Source organism: Hippocampus bargibanti, linkage group LG12 (assembly GCF_051943395.1).
Source record: "Hippocampus bargibanti isolate YZ-2025 linkage group LG12, ASM5194339v1, whole genome shotgun sequence".
Taxonomy (NCBI): domain Eukaryota; kingdom Metazoa; phylum Chordata; class Actinopteri; order Syngnathiformes; family Syngnathidae; genus Hippocampus; species Hippocampus bargibanti.
The window spans coordinates 3,862,553-3,882,984 of record NC_142745.1 but is presented as its reverse complement, the minus strand read 5'-3'; the positions used below and the strand labels follow the sequence as shown (position 1 = coordinate 3,882,984).

General features: G+C 41.5%; 2 protein-coding genes across 4 annotated transcripts; one reads left to right on the top strand and one right to left on the bottom strand.

Annotated features, from left to right (window-relative positions):
- The first annotated feature begins 244 nt into the window (after positions 1 to 244).
- lhfpl5a (LHFPL tetraspan subfamily member 5a) lies at positions 245 to 4,664 on the top strand. Of its 2 annotated transcripts, XM_089010216.1 has the most exons (3): positions 245 to 2,900; positions 3,942 to 4,178; positions 4,314 to 4,664. In XM_089010216.1, the coding sequence occupies exons 1-3, from the start codon at positions 2,408 to 2,410 to the stop codon at positions 4,322 to 4,324; spliced, it is 741 nt and encodes a 246-aa protein (XP_088866342.1). In that variant the 5' UTR covers positions 245 to 2,407; the 3' UTR covers positions 4,325 to 4,664. The 2 variants fall into 2 exon arrangements, with proteins under 2 accessions (XP_088866342.1, XP_088866341.1); XM_089010215.1 differs by having other exon boundaries at positions 3,942 to 4,664.
- Positions 4,665 to 5,691: 1,027 nt separating this feature from the next.
- On the bottom strand, positions 5,692 to 20,360 carry srpk1b (SRSF protein kinase 1b). 2 transcript variants are annotated; one of them, XM_089009698.1, is made up of 16 exons: positions 20,112 to 20,360; positions 19,556 to 19,610; positions 14,644 to 14,771; positions 14,449 to 14,557; positions 13,706 to 13,793; positions 13,531 to 13,618; positions 12,996 to 13,102; positions 12,750 to 12,915; positions 12,363 to 12,388; positions 10,450 to 10,648; positions 9,746 to 10,192; positions 8,506 to 8,600; positions 8,294 to 8,401; positions 7,884 to 7,953; positions 7,661 to 7,753; positions 5,692 to 6,753 (listed from the first exon to the last, which is right to left on the bottom strand). In XM_089009698.1, exons 1-16 carry the CDS (start codon positions 20,122 to 20,124, stop codon positions 6,572 to 6,574), a joined length of 1,974 nt encoding a protein of 657 aa, XP_088865824.1. In that variant the 5' UTR covers positions 20,125 to 20,360; the 3' UTR covers positions 5,692 to 6,571. The 2 variants fall into 2 exon arrangements, with proteins under 2 accessions (XP_088865824.1, XP_088865825.1); XM_089009699.1 differs by lacking the exons at positions 19,556 to 19,610; positions 20,112 to 20,360 and adding an exon at positions 17,128 to 17,382.
- Between the last annotated feature and the right edge of the window lie 72 nt (positions 20,361 to 20,432).

Genomic DNA, 20,432 nt, shown 5'->3' with positions numbered 1-20,432 from the left:
AGATTCGGAGAATATACTTTCTTGTTACTCGTCCAATTATGAATATGATTCAAATAGTTCTGAAGAGGAAAGCATACATGTTTGCAATCGATTAAAGAATTTATTCTGTGTCATTTTGAGGCATCAGGGGGCGGGAAACGTAGCACAAAAAGAGGCAGAAAATGGCGACAAAGCTCCTGTAAGGAATTAATCAGCCCATTTCCACAGGCTGATTAATTCCTTACATGGAGCTTTGTCGCCCTCTTCTGCCTCTTTTTTGGTGCTACATGATGTTTTCAGACCAGCAAAGTACAGCCAAATGCATTGACGTGATGGAAGGACTGCTACAATGTATGCTTTTTTCGGTCAGGGGTGTTCCTTCAGTGACGTAGGGTGAGGACTCGTCACCAACTCAAAAACAAGAGTTCCGGAATATTCAGCGCGAGTCTTAAAACGTAAAATATAGCCAGATGCGGTGGAATCTTTGTAAAATACACTCAGTAGAAGTCATTTGAAGCCATTTTATTAAGATCTCTTTTGTGTATCTCCCATAAGGAAAATATATACTTAATTTATCTGTAGAAAGCTGAGCATGGACACTGCAAAATTAAAACACAAGTAAGCAAAGAAATCAAATCCTAAACCTGTTTTCATTTACACACGCAAATCCCTTCCTCTATTTTCTATGAGTAAATTGGATTGCCGCTCCAGGAAAAAAAAAATAAAGATTATAAACAGCCTCCCTCTCACACTGGTGGGCAGCATCACTTAATAACGCTAAGTGCATTGACACGTCGGTGCCTGCACTCGAGTACACGTACGCTCTGCAGACCTACACATCAATTTGATACACCTTCAGCAAACGACCCGCTGTAAACAAATATATGAAGTAAACTAGAAGTATCATAAATATTGTGTGTCAATTACCCGGGGGGGGACATCAGACTCATCATCCGCAAGGGTTATTGCTGGGAAGCATTGGCTGATTACAATTTCAGGGTTGTTTGTAGTTCAAGTGTCTCGTTATTATGCATTAGAGGCGCTTCTTCAGGGAAATACAATAACAGGTCTTCATAACATAGAACACAACAAGGGAAACAGGAAAAGTAGTTGAATTTAAAGGACAACCGACATCACTTTTTTGTGTTTCCGAACTGACATCAGAAAAACGTTTTATAGCATGTAAAATCCCCAAAACACGCAGTATGATATTTTTAGTCAAATGCAAAACACCAATAAAAATGACTTAGAGTGTCCAAAATCTGAAGAAAAAAAAAATGAACCCGGAAGTGGCCGGTTTCAGAAGGTCCCACCCCCTTATTCGTGATGTCACCCCAAGACGTCTTGCTTTGCTGGAGAATCAAAAAATGGCTTCAGATTTGGATAATATGCTTTCTTGTTACTCATCCAGTTATGAATATGATTCAAATAGTTCTGAAGAGGAAAGCATACATGTTTGCAATCCATTAAAGAAGTTATTCCCTGTCATTTTGAGGCAACATTGTGGGGAAATTTCTCACCGAAAAAGAGGCACAAAATGGCAACCTCCTGTGGCCACCTCCGTTTCCACAGGCTGATAAATTCCTTATATGGAGCTTGGAAGCCCTCTTCTAGCAGCTTTTGGGTGCAACACAAGGTCCCCAGACCAAACATTACAGCAAAATACATTGACGTGATGGAAGGACTGCTACAATGTGTCTTTTTTCGGTCAGGGGGCGGTCCTTTAGTGACGTCACGTACAGACTCGTCACCAACTCAAAAACAAGACTTCCTGAATATTCAGCGCGAGTCTTAAAACGTAAAATATAGCTATATATGCGGTGGAATCGTTGTAAAATACGCTCAGTAGAAGTCATTCGAAGCCATTTTACAAATTATGGACACAACTTGTCCGGAGACGTCGGTTGTCCTTTAAGCATTTGTGAGCCATTTTACGTGTGAAACGAGTATTCTCGCGAGAGGGTAGAGCTAGGATTACAAGGACATGCTCCGACAGCCGCCGTAACGGTGTTGTTCGCATCCACATTTGCATTCATTTTTTGGTAGAATTTTCTAGTGTTCCACACAAAATGTTTAGTTCAACGGGTGGTAGTGAATTTGAACCTTCGCTCAGAAGCTTGATTATATTATGTTTTATGGTGACCTGGGAACAGATTATTCTCATTTTAATGGTTTCCTATGGGAAATTAATTTTTGGGATACACACTGTCTCGGAACTAATTAATTTTGTAAGCGTGTGTAGGTAAGTGTGTAGACAAGTATACTTGTCCACGACTAAAAAAAGAATATTTTGTGGAAAATACACTCGTTTCTGTCAAGGAAGGGGTTAATGTCACTTGAAGGAGAGTGAAAGTAATACCCCATGACATGAAGTGTCAACTGAGCCCGGTCGCCACCTGGCAGGTTATCATTTTACAATGAATCATACATGAGTGCCACCCTGTGGGACATTTATAAATTGCAACTCATCTTCGGTGCGTGCTGTTGTTGTAGCAGACGCTTTAAAAACTTTATGACCATGTTGCCAGCTAAGGAGGCGGCGAAGATCTACCACACTAACTACGTCCGCAACGCCCGCGCGGTCGGGGTGCTGTGGACCGCGTTCACCATCACCTTCTCGGTCATCACGGTGGTGGTGTTCATCCAACCCTACTGGATCGGAGACAGCGTCAACACGCCCCAGGCCGGCTACTTTGGCCTCTTCCACTACTGCATCGGCAACGCGCTCACCTCGGAGCTCACCTGCAAAGGAAGCGCCCTTGACTTCGGCTCCATCCCGTCCGGGGCTTTCAAGACGGCCATGTTCTTTGTGGGCATCTCCATGTTGTTGGTGGTGGGCAGCATCGTGTGCTTCAGCCTCTTCTTCTTTTGCAATACCGGAAGCGTGTACAAGATCTGCGCCTGGATGCAGCTGGCCTCCAGTCAGTGAGAACAACATAGTCACGTTATTCTTGGATTGGATTCGATTAGACTTTATTAGTCTCACAGTGGCGAAATTTACATTTCACAGCAACAAAATTACAAAAGTAAGAGGTAAGGAAAGGAAGAAGTAGGAAAACAAAATACAGGAGCTGCTGTAAAGGCAGCCACTCTCGCGGAGTGGCTGTGGACTGCAAATTCCCCCATTGTGGGACGAATAAAGGTTTTCTGATTCTATTAAACATTCAATGCAGCATAAGAAACCTTAGACTCTCTTCTTTCACCAGAAAAAATACAGTAGTTAATTCCTAAATTATATGGGTCTGGGGTAATATGATGTGCAATTGGGGGCGGACTGCTACAATGCGTCTTTTTTTTACGGTCATGGGGCGGTCCTTTAGTGACGTCACGTACGGACAAAGTAAACAAAGTACCGCAAAATGCATTGATGATGTAAGGTATGTCCTTTCTCGGCCCAGGGGCGTTCCTTCAGTGACGTAGGGTGAGGACTCGTCACCAACTCAAAAACAAGACTTCCGGAATATTCAGCGCGAGTCTTAAAACGTAAAATATAGCTCTAAAATACGCTCAGTAGAAGTCATTTGAAGCCATTTTACAAATTATGGACACAACTTGTCCGGAGACGTCGGTTGTCCTTTAAATTGGGCAATTCAATTACGTATTTCAGCAAATGAACCCCGGTTTCAAACCAACTTGCTTGCTTTGTTGCATGACTAACATTGTTGTCATAAATAACAGTAATTTTCACTGTAAAGTTCTATACAAATGGTGTGTGCTTTTTTTAAACTTTTGTATGTGGCTGGTGACTTTCTAGACCGTTTGACCTTTTGTCAAAATTCAAATGCAACAGTCATCGTACTATAACCACGTGCAACCAAAAAAAAAAAATCACAATAGACAGATGACAAATATGAAAGACAAACCCGATGCTACTTTTTTGCAATTTTCATTCATCCATTCAGTTTATCAATCCTCAACTCACCTCAAGCTCATCGCCCTCCCATGCTCCTTTTCTCGATCAGGCGGTTGCATGGTGATGGGCTGCATGATTTATCCTGACGGCTGGGACTCGGAGGAGGTGAAGCGCATGTGCGGCCAACGGACCGACAAATACACCCTGGGCAACTGCACGGTGCGCTGGGCCTATATCTTGGCCATCATCAGCATCATGGACTCGCTCATCCTTGCCTTCCTGGCCTTTAGCCTGGGCAGCAGACAAGACAACCTGCTGCCTGAGGACTTCCAGGTGGAGGAGAAAGGTACTGGCATTTAGGGGAGGATGGCTGAGTAAGACATATGCTAGACTGAAAGAAAAACCAAGAGCGGATGTGAGGTAAAAGAGTCTGAATTCAATGTGACAACTCAATTGGTGCTGTTTGATGTCTTCAATCTAGAGAACGCGTGAGCCGACAGACCTGAAGATCACAGAAGCAAGACTTTCAGGACAATGTATCCAAAGATGATGCCTGGAACTGTCTGCGCTGAACTCAATCCTACTTGGATGTCAAGTTTACTTCCATGGTGTCCAACACACACACGATACACAAGAAAATCCACATCTGTTTAAGAAAACTAACACATCCAGGTCACTGGCTCAATTACGTAAATTAAGTGCCCGACAGTGTCCAGCGAGTGTCTTTTCAGTCGTGCCGGGCATTTTCATCCTAGGCCTTCAGTAGTGCTATGTCTGAATCACTACACAGCTGCGTGTGGTGTAATTTACTACACGTCCACTAGAGGATGTCGTTGGCCAGGAAATAACTCAATAATATATAATACAGTAAAGTCTCGTTATATCGATATCGGATATATCGATAGTCCCGGTTATATCGATACTATTTCTATGCACGTACGGAGAAAATTACAAGCAAACAGGGTCGGATATATCGATAGTCCCGGTTATATCGATACTATTTCTATGCACGCACGGAGAAAATTACATGCAAACAGGGTCGGATATATCGATAGTCCCGGTTATATCGATATTTTTTTCGGACTCCCTTGAATATCGATATAATGAGACTTTACTGTAATAATAATACTGTCATTAAAATGTTTGATTTTTTTCCTATGAATGCGTGGATTCATTATAACTTCATAAGATCGTAAGATTTGCTATTTTTGCTAGCTTCGGAGCTGACCTACCTTTCTTAATGATATCCATCTAGTCTTAAAAATGGCTTTAACAGTATATTTGCAACCAAATCCATTTCTTCTCCTTCAGCCATTGTGGGTTGACAATATCGCTATTAAATCAACACAAAAAATGTATTTGCTTATGCAACTCGTGACAGATAGTGTGCTAGCTCTGGCCAGTATGCGCTTATCACAAGCGGCTAGTGATACTATGATTGGCTAGTGACTAGTGAATCCTAGTTTGCGCAAACTGTGACGTTTCCAGCGCCTTCCAGCAGGCCTTGAATAGCCAACTCGCACTCTGATCGCTTAAAGCAACATTGGCATTGATTTTTACACTCGAGGACTCGCAGAAATGATTGTTCAGGTAGATTTCTGACCCTGGTAACAAATGATGGCTGAAATGTGACTGGTTAAATACGAAAAACACATCTGGAAGCAGCGCAACACGGGAAGAGTAAAGAAAGGAAGCTGAAAGACAATATGGACTTATTTAATAAGAATTAATGGACAAAATATAATTTGCTTTAGACTGTGATTCAGATATTTTTAGGCCAGCAGAGAAGGCTTTCCAGGCCCTGACAGCCCACCACTGCTTTTCAGTAGTGGTGAGTCAAGAGACAAACGCTCAAAACAGACTTTTGCAAACATTTTATTCTTCTTACCTACAGAAAAAAAAACATGGCTGAAAAAGAAACGTGACAGAGAACCTAAGCAAATTCCATGAAGTGTTTGTGTCATGAGGGTTTTAGTGAACCATTATTTATTTGAGGAGAGCCCATTTTCACGCCGTTGGAAAGGACACGAGCGTTCAGTCAAAGATTCCGGAAATGTACATACTCATGCTGCGGAGGTCATGATTACATCCAAACATTTGAATCCACGTAGGTTCGGATCGGTGTTTTATGGTTTCTAAAATCTAGTCTCATATCAATAAACAAAAAGGGCAATGAGGCTCGTAGACATTGCCAAGTTGAAAAGAAGGATATCCATAGCAAAATGTATAAAATCTAAATCGTTCTTCTTTTTCTAATTGGTACAAATGTAAAAATGTTTACGCTTTACCGATCTTAGCCATGAAGACTTTCCAAGTCCTTGTTTTGCGGCAGTCAGTATTTTTGCATTTATTCAGTTTAAGTACTTTGAAGGCTTTTGACAACTCAAGTTATAAAAGATGGCACAACTCACGCAATGATAAACAAGACTGGCTTCTTACTCATCTAAATGTGTGATTTTCACGTCAACCTCCGTAATTTCATTTCCAGCAGTACCTAAAGTATCCAATAGCGTTACGTGGATGAGACAAAAAAAATGAATATAAAAAGGCTGGCCCCGAAAAAGGGAGAGACGATTCACGCTTCCTCTTTCATCCATATTCTCCATAACGTGGAAGGTGGCGTTTTTAGCTAGTCTGCCGAGTATGCACAGTTTTGCATTCGAAAGCCATGAAAAGTGTACAGTCACACCGTTTTGTTGCGCTTTCGAGCCCAGTAGTGTACACGCAATGCGCCGATACTTATGCCAGCCAAGCATGAGAGAGACACTGAGCGGCGGTTGCCCTCCTTTCAGGAACAAGGTCCAACATGGGTTGTAAGAAGCTGCTGAAGTTATGGGCCTCTTCTTTGGACCACTCGTATTTCTCCACTAACACGTCAAACATCCCCCATGCCTTTAGCTTTGTAATATGTCGCAGGTCACCTGGGTAAAAATGACATTTCAAAAGTGAGAGAGTGATGTGGGATCTGCTAAATATTGGCACGCATCTGATTTGTTGGTTTACTCTTAGCGTGGTGTGTGTGTGTGTGTGTTTGTATGACTAGTCTTGCGAGGATCACTAACATTTTACCTTTTGGCCAGTCCTCACAAGTTTTTCATTATGAAGGCTTCTAGAGGCACTATATATATATATATATATATATATATGCATCTGTTAAAGTTTCAGAGAGGTCCTCACGAATTCACGAAAATGATTTTTTGGTGTGTATTTTCATTTCACTTGGATACACACACTTTTTAATCAATGTGTGTGTTTGTGTGTGTGTGTGTGTGTTTTGTATGACTAGTCTTGTGAGGATCATTAACATTTTATATCATGCATAGTGAGGACATTTTTGACAAGTGAGGATCTTTTGGTCGGTCCTCACAAGTTTTTCATTATAAAGGCTTCTAGAGGGTCTATATATGCATCTGTTAAAGTTTCAGAAAGGTCCTCACAAATTCACCCAAAATGATTTTTTTGGTGTGTATTTTCATTTCACTTGGATACACACACTTTTTACTCAGTTTGTGTTCATGTGTGTGTGGTTAATGAGAGGAACAAGTTCATACCACAAAAAGTAAAGCAATATTTTAACCAAATTCACTACAGGGGTGAGGACTTTGAATGTACCCATTCAGAAACCCCACTAATGCTGTGATTTCAGTTTCAAGTCCACTTTTTATTACTTTGTTTTTAAAGAAGTTGAAGTGGGAAATGGGGTGACACTTAGTGTTGAAATGTAACACTAGTTTTCTAAACTTATCAGCAATGATGGTCCTCACTCATTATCTGGAGTTATCTGGACTTCACAAAACCATCGAAACAGGAATGTGTGTGTGTGTTTACCTTTTCTGGTGAAAAACTCCTTGGAGTATTTGCCTGCTGTGATCAGCTTGCGAGGAACTTTACCGAGCAGCTCAATGATCAAAGCTATGTGATCTGGTGGGGTGGAGTGTGGTGGGGGGGGGGGGGGGGGGGGGGCAAGCGAGTCACAATTATATTCCGTTTCGCCTGCAGTTCACGTCGGATATGTCAAATATTTAGTTAGAGTCAGGATTTCCCCACAAACCTTCATCTCTGGAATAATCCTCTCCTGAGTGGGGTTCAAACAAATAGTCTCCGGTTGCCAGTTCGAAAGCCTGGAGGCGGAGGAAAAACTGTGAGCGCAAGTATTTTTTTTTGTAAAGGTTCGCACAAAGTGTAACCTTGTCAAAGCGGTGTTTGCATTTTGCCATGGGCTCATGGATGTTTTTTTTAATAATCATTTGGAGTGTCATCAACACATTCTTATGACCTCTCTCTTACTGAACAGATAAATACGACCTCTGTAAGGCAATAATGTGATTTCTGAACAGGCCGTCAGCTAACTAACGTCTTGTTTTCATGTCCACAATGACGAACTAAAGATATATCATTTGCTTTCGTAATACATTTTTTTTTGGTAAAGGCAACATGCACGTTTGCGTTCCACTTGGTTACCATGCAGGCAGTGCTCCAAATGTCTGCCGGTGTGCTGTAGCCAGATCCCATCAGCACTTCGAGTGAACGATACTGCCGAGTCTGGATGTCATCTGTAAAATGCTTGTTCTGCGCGAGTGAGAGATTTTTTTTTTTTTTTTTTTTAGTGGACGTATTTGTACCAAATCCATTGATTAATGCGGCTCCACTGTATTCTTTTTTTTAATACTCACCACCCAGCAGGCGTTTCCAAGGTCAGCAATCTTAACCTGCAACTTGTCGGCATTCAGGGGGTCTAATGGGTTTACCAGCAAGCTACTCGATGATTCTGTTGGCAGAAGTCAGAGCAGAGCTCATGAGTGGCACGAGAACTTGAGGAGCATAAATTTCAAACAGAAGGAGACAACATTTGGATCCATTAAGTCACAGGTGTCAAAGTCAAGGCCCGCGGGCCAAATCCGGCCCGCCACATCATTTTTTTCGGCCCGCGAAAGCAAATCAAACTTGTTAAATTTCATGATGATTGCTCATTGATTGATCATTATGATCATTATTCTTGACTTCAAATTTGAAAACGAGTTATTCATTAATTTGCTGTGTGCTCTATATGTAATATTTGAAGGGATTTAAACATTCTAATGGGTTCCCCAAATTCATAACGGCCCTCGAGAGGAAACCATAACTACAATGTGGCCCGCGGCAAAAAATGACTTTGACACCCCTGCATTAAGTGGTCATGATATTTAAGCGGTTACCTGTTATTTACCATATTTTCCAGTGTATAAGGCACATCCATTAGCCTTTGTATTCTGCAAAAGATGACCCTGTGGCTTAAACGCAGATGCACCTTATATATGAAGTAATATTGAGCCACAACAGGTTTTGCAACTACTGTTAGCAGCCACTGACTCTATTTACCCCTGTACAAAAAGTAGTGCGTAACCCTAGACTGTACTGTAGCGCCTTATAATGCCTTATATATGGAAAACGTTTTATATATTAAAAATTGTATTTGGAAAACTTTTATCATTCAAGGTGTGGCATATAGCCCCTTATATTTCAGAAAAAGTTTGAAAATACAAATACACAAATTAATTGGGGGTGCGCCTGATACTCCAGTGCGCCTTATAGACCAAAAAATACAGTATATAAAATTATTCCATGGGTGACATTGTTGTCAGCAGTCAAAAATAAAAGGCATGACTTCCGCGTGAAGGCACGGAACGTAAAATGAGCATAATCTATATCAAGGACGACTTAAATACAAAGTATCGTATTTTTCAGACGATAAGGCGCGCGAATTAGATGCACCGCATTATAAAGTGCAACTTCAACAAACTTTTTCCATGTATCATGCGCATTGGATTATATGGTGCATGGTCAACTTTTAAGTGAAAACAAATTACGGCTTTTAAGTGCGGAAAATACAGTATTTTTTTTTTCTATTTCGAAGTTGTATTGGTACCAACTAACCATTTTGGCTATTTTCTTCCTCTTGACCTTGTGTTTTCTTTTCCCCTTGTGTGTCCATATCCTCATCCTTTTTCTCAACTTTGCCGGTATCATTCATCTCCAAGGTGACAACGTCTGAGTTGAGGGAATCGGGTGGCAGCTGCTGTTGCTGCGACTGAGGCTCGGGCTTCTCCGAGGGACCGTTGCAACTCTGAACGTTGTCTTTGTTGCATATTTTGTCAAGAGTCTCTGTTTTATCATCGACTTGGTTTGCATTCCGTTGGTCCTGCGCATCTTTCTCAGACCGGTTGGTCCCATCTTCTTGGCTTTCCAAGGTGGTCTCGCTCACTGGCGGGGTGGACACGTTACCGTTGCAGTTGACCTCCATGTTCGTCTCCCCCTTGGCGGCGCCCTCTGCTGGTACATTTGGCTGTGGCACGTGTTGGGTTAGCCCGACAGTTGTAGTCTCTGGAACAGATTAAATGAGAGCACAAATGAGCTCATGAAACACTTGATCATTTTCAACGTATTTTACAAGCCCAAGCAATAAGCCCCTCTGCAAGGAGGATTATTGGATTGGATTGGATTGGATATGCCTTTATTAGTCTCACAGTGGAGAAATTTACATTACATTATGCAATTACTCTTACTGACACTATCAGAGAGGTAATAATTCAACATTCTCCGTTTTTGCATTTGGTTGAGTTGGTAGTTTGGTCAATCACCGGCGGCGACAGGATGCTTTTTGTCATTTTGCAGAGCAGCCGACACAGAGACGGGGTCAGAGGAGATGTCAGATGTCGTTTCTGCGGTGTCCTCTTCTCTTGCTTCCAGTGTCACTCCTCCTTCCGCTTCCAGCTGCTCCGCCTGCTTCTTCTGTTTCTTCTTCATTTTCTTCTTTTTGTTCTTTGACAATTTGGCCATCTTGAGTGAAACAATAAACAGATATGAACTTGTGATATGGTTTGCACAATCACTAATATGAGTATTTCTTTTTAAAGAACAGAATTTTTTTTACAGTAATCCCTTGGTACTTCGCCGTTCCATTATTGCGGCCTTTGATGCGTCGCAATTTGTTTTTTAACCTAAAAAAAGGCCGCAAATGGCAGCGAAAGTCTCTCCAGTACAGTACTGTAAAACAACAGCGCGTCACAGAGAGCAGCATACAGCGTTCATTAGATTTACCGTTGTTATTTTTGAATTTATTCATCCATTTTGAGGCTTTACTGTGCTGTAAACGCACAAAATCGAACATTAGTTCAGTCACCAAAAACTTCACTTGGCCACACCTGACAATGAGTCGACGATTAATATAAACAAAAATGTCATCACTATGCTTACAGTACATTAATTGTCTTGACTTTGTTTCCATTCATGTGATGCCGCGCTGTCAACTCGTCTTTTTCTTTTTTCATTTGTTTTCGTGCTGATTCGGGCCAAAGCTGATTGGCCGAGAGACGACACTACCGGCGTGCATTCAATCTCCCTTAAAGCTTATCCCTCCTCCAGTTTTCGCATCGCGTTAGTTCAGTTTACGTACTGTACGTATTCTCGGATTTTCATTCGTACTTAATACCCCGAAAATGACTCCTAAACGGCTCGTGCGTTCAAAATCATCCAGCCAACTCAAAAAGAAGAGGAAAATGATGACAGAGGATGAAAAAGTAAAATGACTTTACAAAGTGAGGGAAGGTGAAAGTTATGCCACTATTGCTGTTACAACGTCAATGAATCTACGGTGCGTTACAACAAAGACGATTAGTGTACCCAGTGTTTGAAATAGCGTCTGCGCGGTGGCCAGGGGCGTACAACTTTTACGCCGGGCCGACAACTTTCAAAACGTCTCGTCCTGGAACTATTTCAAGAAGAAAAGCGCTTTTTTTTCCAAATCAAACGTTTGTTTACCGCAATCACTCAAAAGCCACAAACAAAACGCTACGAGCCACGTGGACTCCACTTTCTCGGCGGGTTTCAAAACTCTGAAGTACACTTTTGAGTCAGGGTGTAGTCCGAAGCATGCTTCTGATTGGTTGCCGGTGCCGAGTATGCAAATTGCCAAACGAACGTTTGAAGACGTGAGAAATTATGACACATAATGTTTGCCATGACGCTAAGCGACAGCTGGAGCAAAGTCTTCAGCAAGGTATATTCACCATAAATTAGGCAAGGTTGCATTTGTGGTTGGTACTTCGTTAATTAAAAAAAAAAAAAAAACATTTTTTTTGGGCCGATTAGACGTTTTATGTGTTTTAAGTTGTGAAAAATCGGGCAGGCAACTTAATGGCCGGTCCGGCAACTTTTCAGAGTTGTCTGCCCGGGTGTCCACTAACTTTTTGTCATGAGTTTTAGACACTGAGTGTACCCGTAAATATTATACTGTATGTTGATAGTGGACTGTTTACTTTATTGCATTAGAGTTTTGTACTATACTGCAATCATGTACTGTGCTTCTTTATGCAAGTCCTGTACCGTGTTCCACTAAATTTGGCCTTAAAAATATTTTTTGTACAAATACACATGCAAATTTAGCAATAAATATAGGGTTCGTTACATCATGGTTTTTCGTCTATCATGGGTGGTTCCGGTCTGCAATAACTGTGATAAACAAGGGATTACTGTATATGAAAAACATATTTACCGGCCTGGGTGCAGGAGCTGTACTCACTGTGGGAAGAGGAAAATGAGAGGAGGATTACATTACGAAAGGACATGTTCGGTACATCCATCATCTTGGCAGGAGCTGACTCACATCAAGATGTAAAAACAGACTCATGCAGAGGCAGATTCACACTCCAAAGTGCATGGTGCTCATTTACACATCCACAGGCAATGGTGACTCATAGCTAACTGCTCCCAACTTCAAGTTTATGATCATTTAAATCGTCATCAATAAACAAGTCATCGAGCTAATTGTTTTGTGATGTCAATTCAAGAATGGGAGGAAATCAATTGCCGCTGTCAATCAAAAAAGAGATCAAACATGAATCTGGACGGAAGTGCTAAGAGGAGAAAATCAAAGTATCACCTGCAGAGCCAGAGGGTGGCGCCGCACCGGTTTTCTGCCACTGCGTTGCTTCGACGGCCATTGTCTTGATGAACATCTCATTGACAGTCAGAAGAATATTTTCTGGCTTGATGTCCGTGTGGATGATTTTACATTTGGTGTGGAGGTAGTCTAGACCCTGAAGGACCTGAACGAGGTGAACACAGACCGTCGTCAATATCAAAACAAAAATCGCAACCAATCTTTTCGGAGGATACGCTACGCTACCTGTCTAATGATGCTTTTAACACAAGGCAAAGGCAGGCCTTGATAATTTGACTTGATAATCCATTTCAGTAGGTGGTACCCCAGCACCTCAAAAACCATACATACATCTGTTTCCAAGTCAAGGAAGAACGGAAAACGGCATCACGTGTGAAACGAGTTCCATTTCATCAACGCACAATGGATGTAAGCAACTACAGATGAATGATAATGATATCCAGAGGGTGTGTGGGTGCGTTGTCAGATAGCGCAGCTGCAGACTTGTTGCTGGGGGAGAGGAAAAAAAATAGGTTTGGTGCCAACATCAGTGCATCAAAGCCTGTGACACCCAAGGATGTGGCAATGCGCAGGACCTACAAATAGCTATGCAGAGATGAGTCGAAGGGTGCGGGGGATGTGAAATGGAGTGATATTGACGCACAAGAATGGACTGGAGAAGATGATAAAAAAAATTAATTAAATGTCACGAGAGTCTTTGTAAAAATAAAGGGACGCGGTAGATTCATTGTCTCAAGACAAAAAAAAACGTAAAAGATACGAGTGCCATTCATGCCAGAAATTTTGAAGTCATCAAGAAGTTGCACCACTCTCTCCCTGCTAGGATCACCAAGGTCTGTGTTTCGCACCTGAAACAAAAACACAGAGAATAACACCTGTGAGTGCTATTCGGCTAAAACAAAAGAAAATATGAGAAACAAAGTTGTCCACATTACAGATTTCAGCAGCTTGATTTCATCCAGAGCCGTTTCTGTGTAACGTTCGGCGCTTTTCACAACCTTCATCGCGACAAAGCGCTTCTCCCTGCAAAGTACACAAAAACAATTTTTTTTTTTGCAATCCCAATAGCTTGAGCGTCGTTCAAATTCAAACGTTGACCGGTGGACTTTCTGTCCAAGATCTGAATCATCCATATGTTGGTTAACTTGAAGCTTTGGGAAAGCAGTTGCATGATTTTTTTTACTTTTCTTTTCACTAATTCACATTGTGACATGGAGCGCCATTCCTGAATTTGTTCGCGTTTTGCATTTTCTTGCAAGGGGAGTCGATAAAGCGCTAGTCAGACATCTGGCAATGTTTTTTTCGCTTCCACGAGGGGGCGGCATTTGCCTTTTGTCCATGTGAGCGCTTTGTTACAGCTTCGACTGTTTTTAAAGCGCTTTTTAATCAAGATGTATGTATTGTATTTTGTACAGCTGCCCCCATTTCAAGCTCAGATAACTCCAGACCCATATAACTTAGAAATTACTGTAACTCTTTTTTTCTGATGAAAGAAGAGAGTCTAAGGTTTCTTACGTTGCATTGAATGTTTATATAGTCCTGAAACGGAATATTCTGAGGGTGCTGCGATTTGAGTGAAAATGACAAAAACCCTGGCAACTGTAGTGGACACATTTTTTGCACATCGTCTGGCAGTGAATGACTTAAAATGATCTCTGCGGTCTAGTTGACAACTTACTGGATGTCCCATGCCAGCCAAACAGTAGAGAAGTGCCCCCAGCCAAGTTTACGGATCACATGATATCTGGCGTTGAAGAGATCTCCAATCTTGACATGGTGATACCCACCTGACCAAACAAAGTTGACGTACATGTCTTCGGTGAATAGAAAATACGTAATAATAATTTGCTATGACAACAAACAGAGTTTGTACCCTTGCAGTAGTCAGCGGGGTCTTCTTGCTCATCATCGTCAGAGCCCAGGATCTCCTCATCTTGATCAGGGACGGGTGAATCTGGCTGAGTTGGTTTCGAGCTTCCACCACAGCTCTGAGGCTCCGGTCTAAGGGGAAAAAGAGATTAAAGGAGACTGGTTAAGAGGTTGTTGATCACAGAATTAATCAACTCAATTAATCAGGTGGTGTATCGTCTCACTTTGACAGTATTGCTGCATCATACAAATCTGGATATGTCTACGATGCACATAGAAAATGCTGCATTGCAAACCACGCTCAAAATCCTGATGAGTGAGCAGCTGAAAAATTGACCTTTTTTTCAGAATGCCCCCCTCATCACTTGCAAATCCAAAGCCTTTTCCGCAGCCGTTACTAAAATAGCAGCTAATACTCGAGAGGGCAATGCTGGAATTGGGGTCAGCACAGTTTCCCCCTTTAGCCACCCCCCGTAATTAACAAGCACATAGATACCCTTGCGAACGATTTGCTGCTGGATAAAAATGCTGCCAAATTGAGTCCAACTGATCCACTTCACTTACCAACGGCTACAGCTCTCAAACTATTGTACTGGCGATTCAGTCGCCGCCTCCCTACTCCTTTTCAATTCATTCCAGTTGCAGGAGGACAGCGTGGCAATGTGCATAAACTTACCCTAAGTGCGAAATGTCTGCTGAAATGAGTGACCACAAAGTCACGCATTTAAAGGACAACAGACGTCACTTTTTTGTTTATTAACTGACATGAGAAAAATGTTTTATAGCATCTAAAATACCCAAAACATGCAGGATGATATTTTTAGTCAAAGGCAAAACACCAATAAAAATGACTTAATGTGTCCAAAATCTGCAAAAAATTGAGCTGCGAATTCGGCATTTTCAGAAAGTCCCGCCCCCAGTTTGTGACATCACGTCAAGACATCTTGCATTGCTTGAGAATCAAAACAATGGCTTCAGATTCGGAGAATATGCTTTCTTGTTACACCTCCAGTTATGAATATGATTCAAATAGTTCTGAAGAGCAAAGCATACATGTTTGCAATTGATTAAAGAATTTATTCCATGCCATTTTGAGGCAACATTGGGGAGAAACGATCACCAGAAAAGAGGCACAAAATGGCGACCTCCTGTGGCCACCTCTGTTTCCACAGGCTGATAAATTCCTTCCATTGAGCTTGGTCGCCCTCTTCTGGCGGCTTTTTGGTGCAACACGAGGTTTTCAGACCAAACAAGTACAGCAAAATACATTGACGTGATGGAAGGACTGCTACAATGTGTCTTTTTTTCGGTCAGCGGGCGTTCCTTTAGTGACGTCACGTACGGACTCGTCACCAACTCAAAAACAAGACTTCCTGAATATTTAGCGCGAGTCTTAAAACGCAAAATACAGCTATATGCGGTGGAATCTTTTTAAAATACGCTCAGTAGAAGTCATTTGAAGCCATTTTACAAATTATGGACACAACTTGTCCGGAGACGTCGGTTATCCTTTAAGAATCCTTCAACCAAGATCTAATATCATTAAACATTAACCGTTTGATGAACAGCTGATACGGTCAAGGGGTCTCGATGAGCACATATGAACGTAGTCGTTTGAGAAATCAGAAAAAAACCTCTAGTTCTTCGATAGTATCACTCAAAGCAATGTAACAGTTGGTGTTTGCTCACCCAAAGAAAAAAAAAAAAACAAATAACAAAGAAATTTGGACATGACTCAACATGTAAAGTGAAGTCGTAAGACAAGAAGTCCCTGCAATGCCGAAAGGTCAAACTGCCATGGGGGGGGGGGGGGGGTTGCACTAGCTTTAGGACACAACAACAGCACACAACAAAAAAACAGCAGTGCTTTGATGAATCAATAAACCAACAGTGAGACTTTTAACCACATTTTTTTCTCTGCAGGTTTTTTCTCTACTTCAACAAGGCAGACAGCGAACCAAACGGCATTCGTATAATCTTAAAACAAAACGTAGGCTCCAATGTTTTCCAACTGACCAACTGCATGTGTCAAGTTCTTGAACTTTTCTCTGCAGCATTTTTAGTTCAGGCACAGTTATTTATTTTTAATGCTCACCAGCTAGCAATATTGAGACATGTTTAAATGATCATAAATTTATTATTTTAGAAAATGAGTTATTTTTGGTTCATGGCCAAACAAATAAGGAATAATATGTAGCTATTTTTGAAAGTTACGTTACAAGTCAAGGTTAAAAAAAAAATAAGATCCAGAAAACAGAAACTCTACAAGCGAGATGATGATGAAAAATTGTGTTTGGGTAAGTGCATTTTTTTGGGGAGCGTTTGCAAGACGTACACACAAACTGGCTGACATTGAAACCCCCGGCTGGTTGGCAAAAGGGTGAATTTGAGCAAAATGTATTTACAGTACAGAGCAATGAGAGAAATTCAACACGTGGACCCGTTTCAAGAAACCAACCCAAAATGGTTACCAGGTCTTCTTGCTTACCTGCAGGATGCACGGATACCCATGGGACGTGAGGCAAGACAGGACAGTGGCAGAAAAAAAAGGCAAGATGTTCAAAGAGGCTCTCACACCATGAGCAAAAAGTGATTAAAAAACATCATCATCAAGGGTCAGCGGGATGAAGAATGAGTAGCAGAGTTGAAATGAGGATTTTAGACGAAGGAGGAAAGAAGATAGAGGGATGGCACACAGGGCATCAGCGCTCAACTCGCAGTCTCTCGCTTGCACATCAGCGCTCACTTTCTCCATTGCTCGTTTTCTCTCTCTCTCTCTCTCTCTCTCTCTGTGACCGAGAACTCTCCTTGGCTGCTGTAAGCCTCCGGCCCCACCCCTTGCATTGGTAACTGGCAGACGATTGGGCAAAAAATGCTCAGCACTGCAATGCAGGTGAAGGGACAACACCAGTCGCCCTTTCAACAATTTCTTTCATGCACCCCCCCCCCCCCTGTCACCATCATCTTCTCTCTTCAGCCTTGACAACATTATGAACCTCAATGGTAGGCGAGATAAATTTGCTGCACTCCTTTGCGTGAGAGCAGCCAAATGTCACAGAGGCTAAACACTCAACTGCAGTCCAAACAAGTGATGTTGGTAATTGGAATGCTTTGTACAGAATGTAAATGCACCCATCTTGTATAAATAATCATACAGGCGTGTCAGTTTGTCATTAAAAGACCTAAATGGAATTTTGTTTACAACAATCCTCTGAGGCGGCACAATACAGAAGTGCAATAAAATAGGCAAAGTGTTGCTAAAATTGATTGCCCCAACAACTTTCCTTCATTGTGATTAAACCAAAAAGATACCGGTGATGAGGAAAAATGTCACATCAAAAATAAATAAAATGGATGCCCCCTCACTGTGTCATCATCTTGAATAAAAGGCTTCTTTTCGATTACCTCAATCCATATTAATTAAACTAACAAATTATAATCAAAGATATAATGTGTCCATAGACATTATTTTACTTTAACTTTACAGACTCTCCCCACCTTACGAACATGATACGTTCCGAGCGGTCGTTCGTAATAATGTGTTCATAAGTTGCTTTAGTTCTATATTTTGGAATGTATGTTTATATCAAACATTGAACGGGGAAGTATAAAACACAGACACTCGAACAGTCGTAAAATAAATTCACACCTACTGTAGTACGCCGACATATATCCTTCGGTCTACAGTAAGCCATTACTGAAGCTGCTGGCACGTAATTACTGAATTATGTGCCAGCAGCCTTTACTTCTTGTTATGCATCAACTGGAAAGAGGGATTTCCTCCCCGGCCACATACTCTACACAGCCAATCGTAAGCGAGCTCAGCGGATCGGGGCCTGAACTCGTTGGCGACACTTAGTGATTGGTCAGCCTTGATGTCCGTCGCGTAAACCTCCAATGTGTGTGTGTGTGTGTAGAATAGTACGCAGCCAATCGCAAGCAAGCTCGGCCGGAAAAAGGCGCGCAATACAAAATCTAACTTGTAGCATCCGTTATTCGTAACTCGAATGTTCGAAAGTTGGGGAGCGTCTATACATGCAAGATCCTCTTCAAAGAAAACATAACCTTAGATGAGAGAATTTCCTTTGAGCAGTGTAAGGTCACGGGGATTATAGATGCAACCGCAGCGGGTATCGAGTCACTCACGACAAGCAACTGCAGTGCTCCAACAAGTTGGCAAATGATACATATACATGAATACAACTTGTCTTGTGTCAGGGTGTCATTCTTTTGGCTTCACTGTAGCTTTTAGCGTGACTCATTTCGCTCCATACCTGCTTTGTGACACACTCCACTCCATACGGTTCTTACAGGTGTACCACCGAAGATAGTGCACACCAATATACACTACCCAACAAAGATAAAAAAAGGCAGAATCCCAGAAATGCCGCAGCCCTATAGCCCAACATCGAAATTCTAAGCCAAGTAATCACAACAAGCGCCAACACTCCCCTCTACACTCTCCAAAAAAATTGAGAAAAGCAAACCAAAGAGGAAAGGGATTGGTGTTCCTGACTACGTGGAGCCATGGAGAGCTTGTTTTTCATTATTTAACTCTAGCATCAGGTGAAATATGACAAAAATATATTGTTTATATTTGCAAGCCCTCCATTAACTGAACCGGGGAAAATTATATTGTTGAAAAAGCGACAGCGGGCTGTGAAACCCCGTTTGACAATCACTGACATACAACGCAATGGCATACGTATACACGAAAGTGACTAGAGGTTTATATGCTTTTCTTAACAAGGCTCTGAAATAAAAACCCAAATTCTTTGACACCCCTAGGCCAGCATATATTTCTTCAATCGTCCAGAGCATAAATGGAATGAAAATGTATGACGTACAAAACCAAGAAATTAACGAATCTGTTTTTTTTTTTTCGTAATCTTTTGCAACCAGTAATGAGAACTTACTTTCTTCCAGTTTTCCGGGGCTTTGTCCTCTTCTTCCTCGCCTGTAAAGCAAGCACTGCCAAATAGAAAATTGATTACAATCATAACACTCCATGTCTATGTTGAACAGCTTTCTCTGATTACAAACAATAACAGATGGTAATATAGATAACCTAACGTAATTTTTTCGATGCATCAAATTGACAGGTTCCATGCAACTAAAGTTACACAATTGAATTAGCAAACCGGTGCAGAGATGCTCCCAATTTGGCAACTAATTCAGCCTTTATTCTGAACAAACTTGTATTTGTTCAGTGGGATACTACTATTGAAAGGATTGACGATTGCGAAATATTTTACAAAGTTTAAGTGCATCCGTGCAGCTGTAGTCTCGTGGAAGAGACTAGCATAAATGCTACATCATACACTCTGCGCATGGTCCAACTTTGAGCTATTGTTTAACGGGGTTTAAGAACACATACGTGACATAATCTGACCACCATACTGTTGAAGATAATAGCAAAAAACGTAGGGAATAAAATATATTTTTTTAAGTTTACGGCAAATACATGTATACCTTTTCTTTCCATCGCGGCAAAATCAGAAGTAGTGCTGCGTTCAGAAGACGTTGGAAATAGCAATATTCTGGCCTTCCCGTCGCGGAAATCAGTGAGGGTGTGTTCAGGAAACCTAAGAATTATTCAATCTCAATATAGCCAGAATAGAAATGCAAATTGGAGCGACTGGTGCATTTAAATCAATGTAAATTGTTGTAAATGTAAATGGTTAGATCCGCTGTGACAAATGTTACTATACCAACACGCCCGACGTGCCTCATGGCTCGTTGGTTATTGTTTTCAAAGATGTCCCGCCCATGAAATATTTTTTCAGCCAGCCA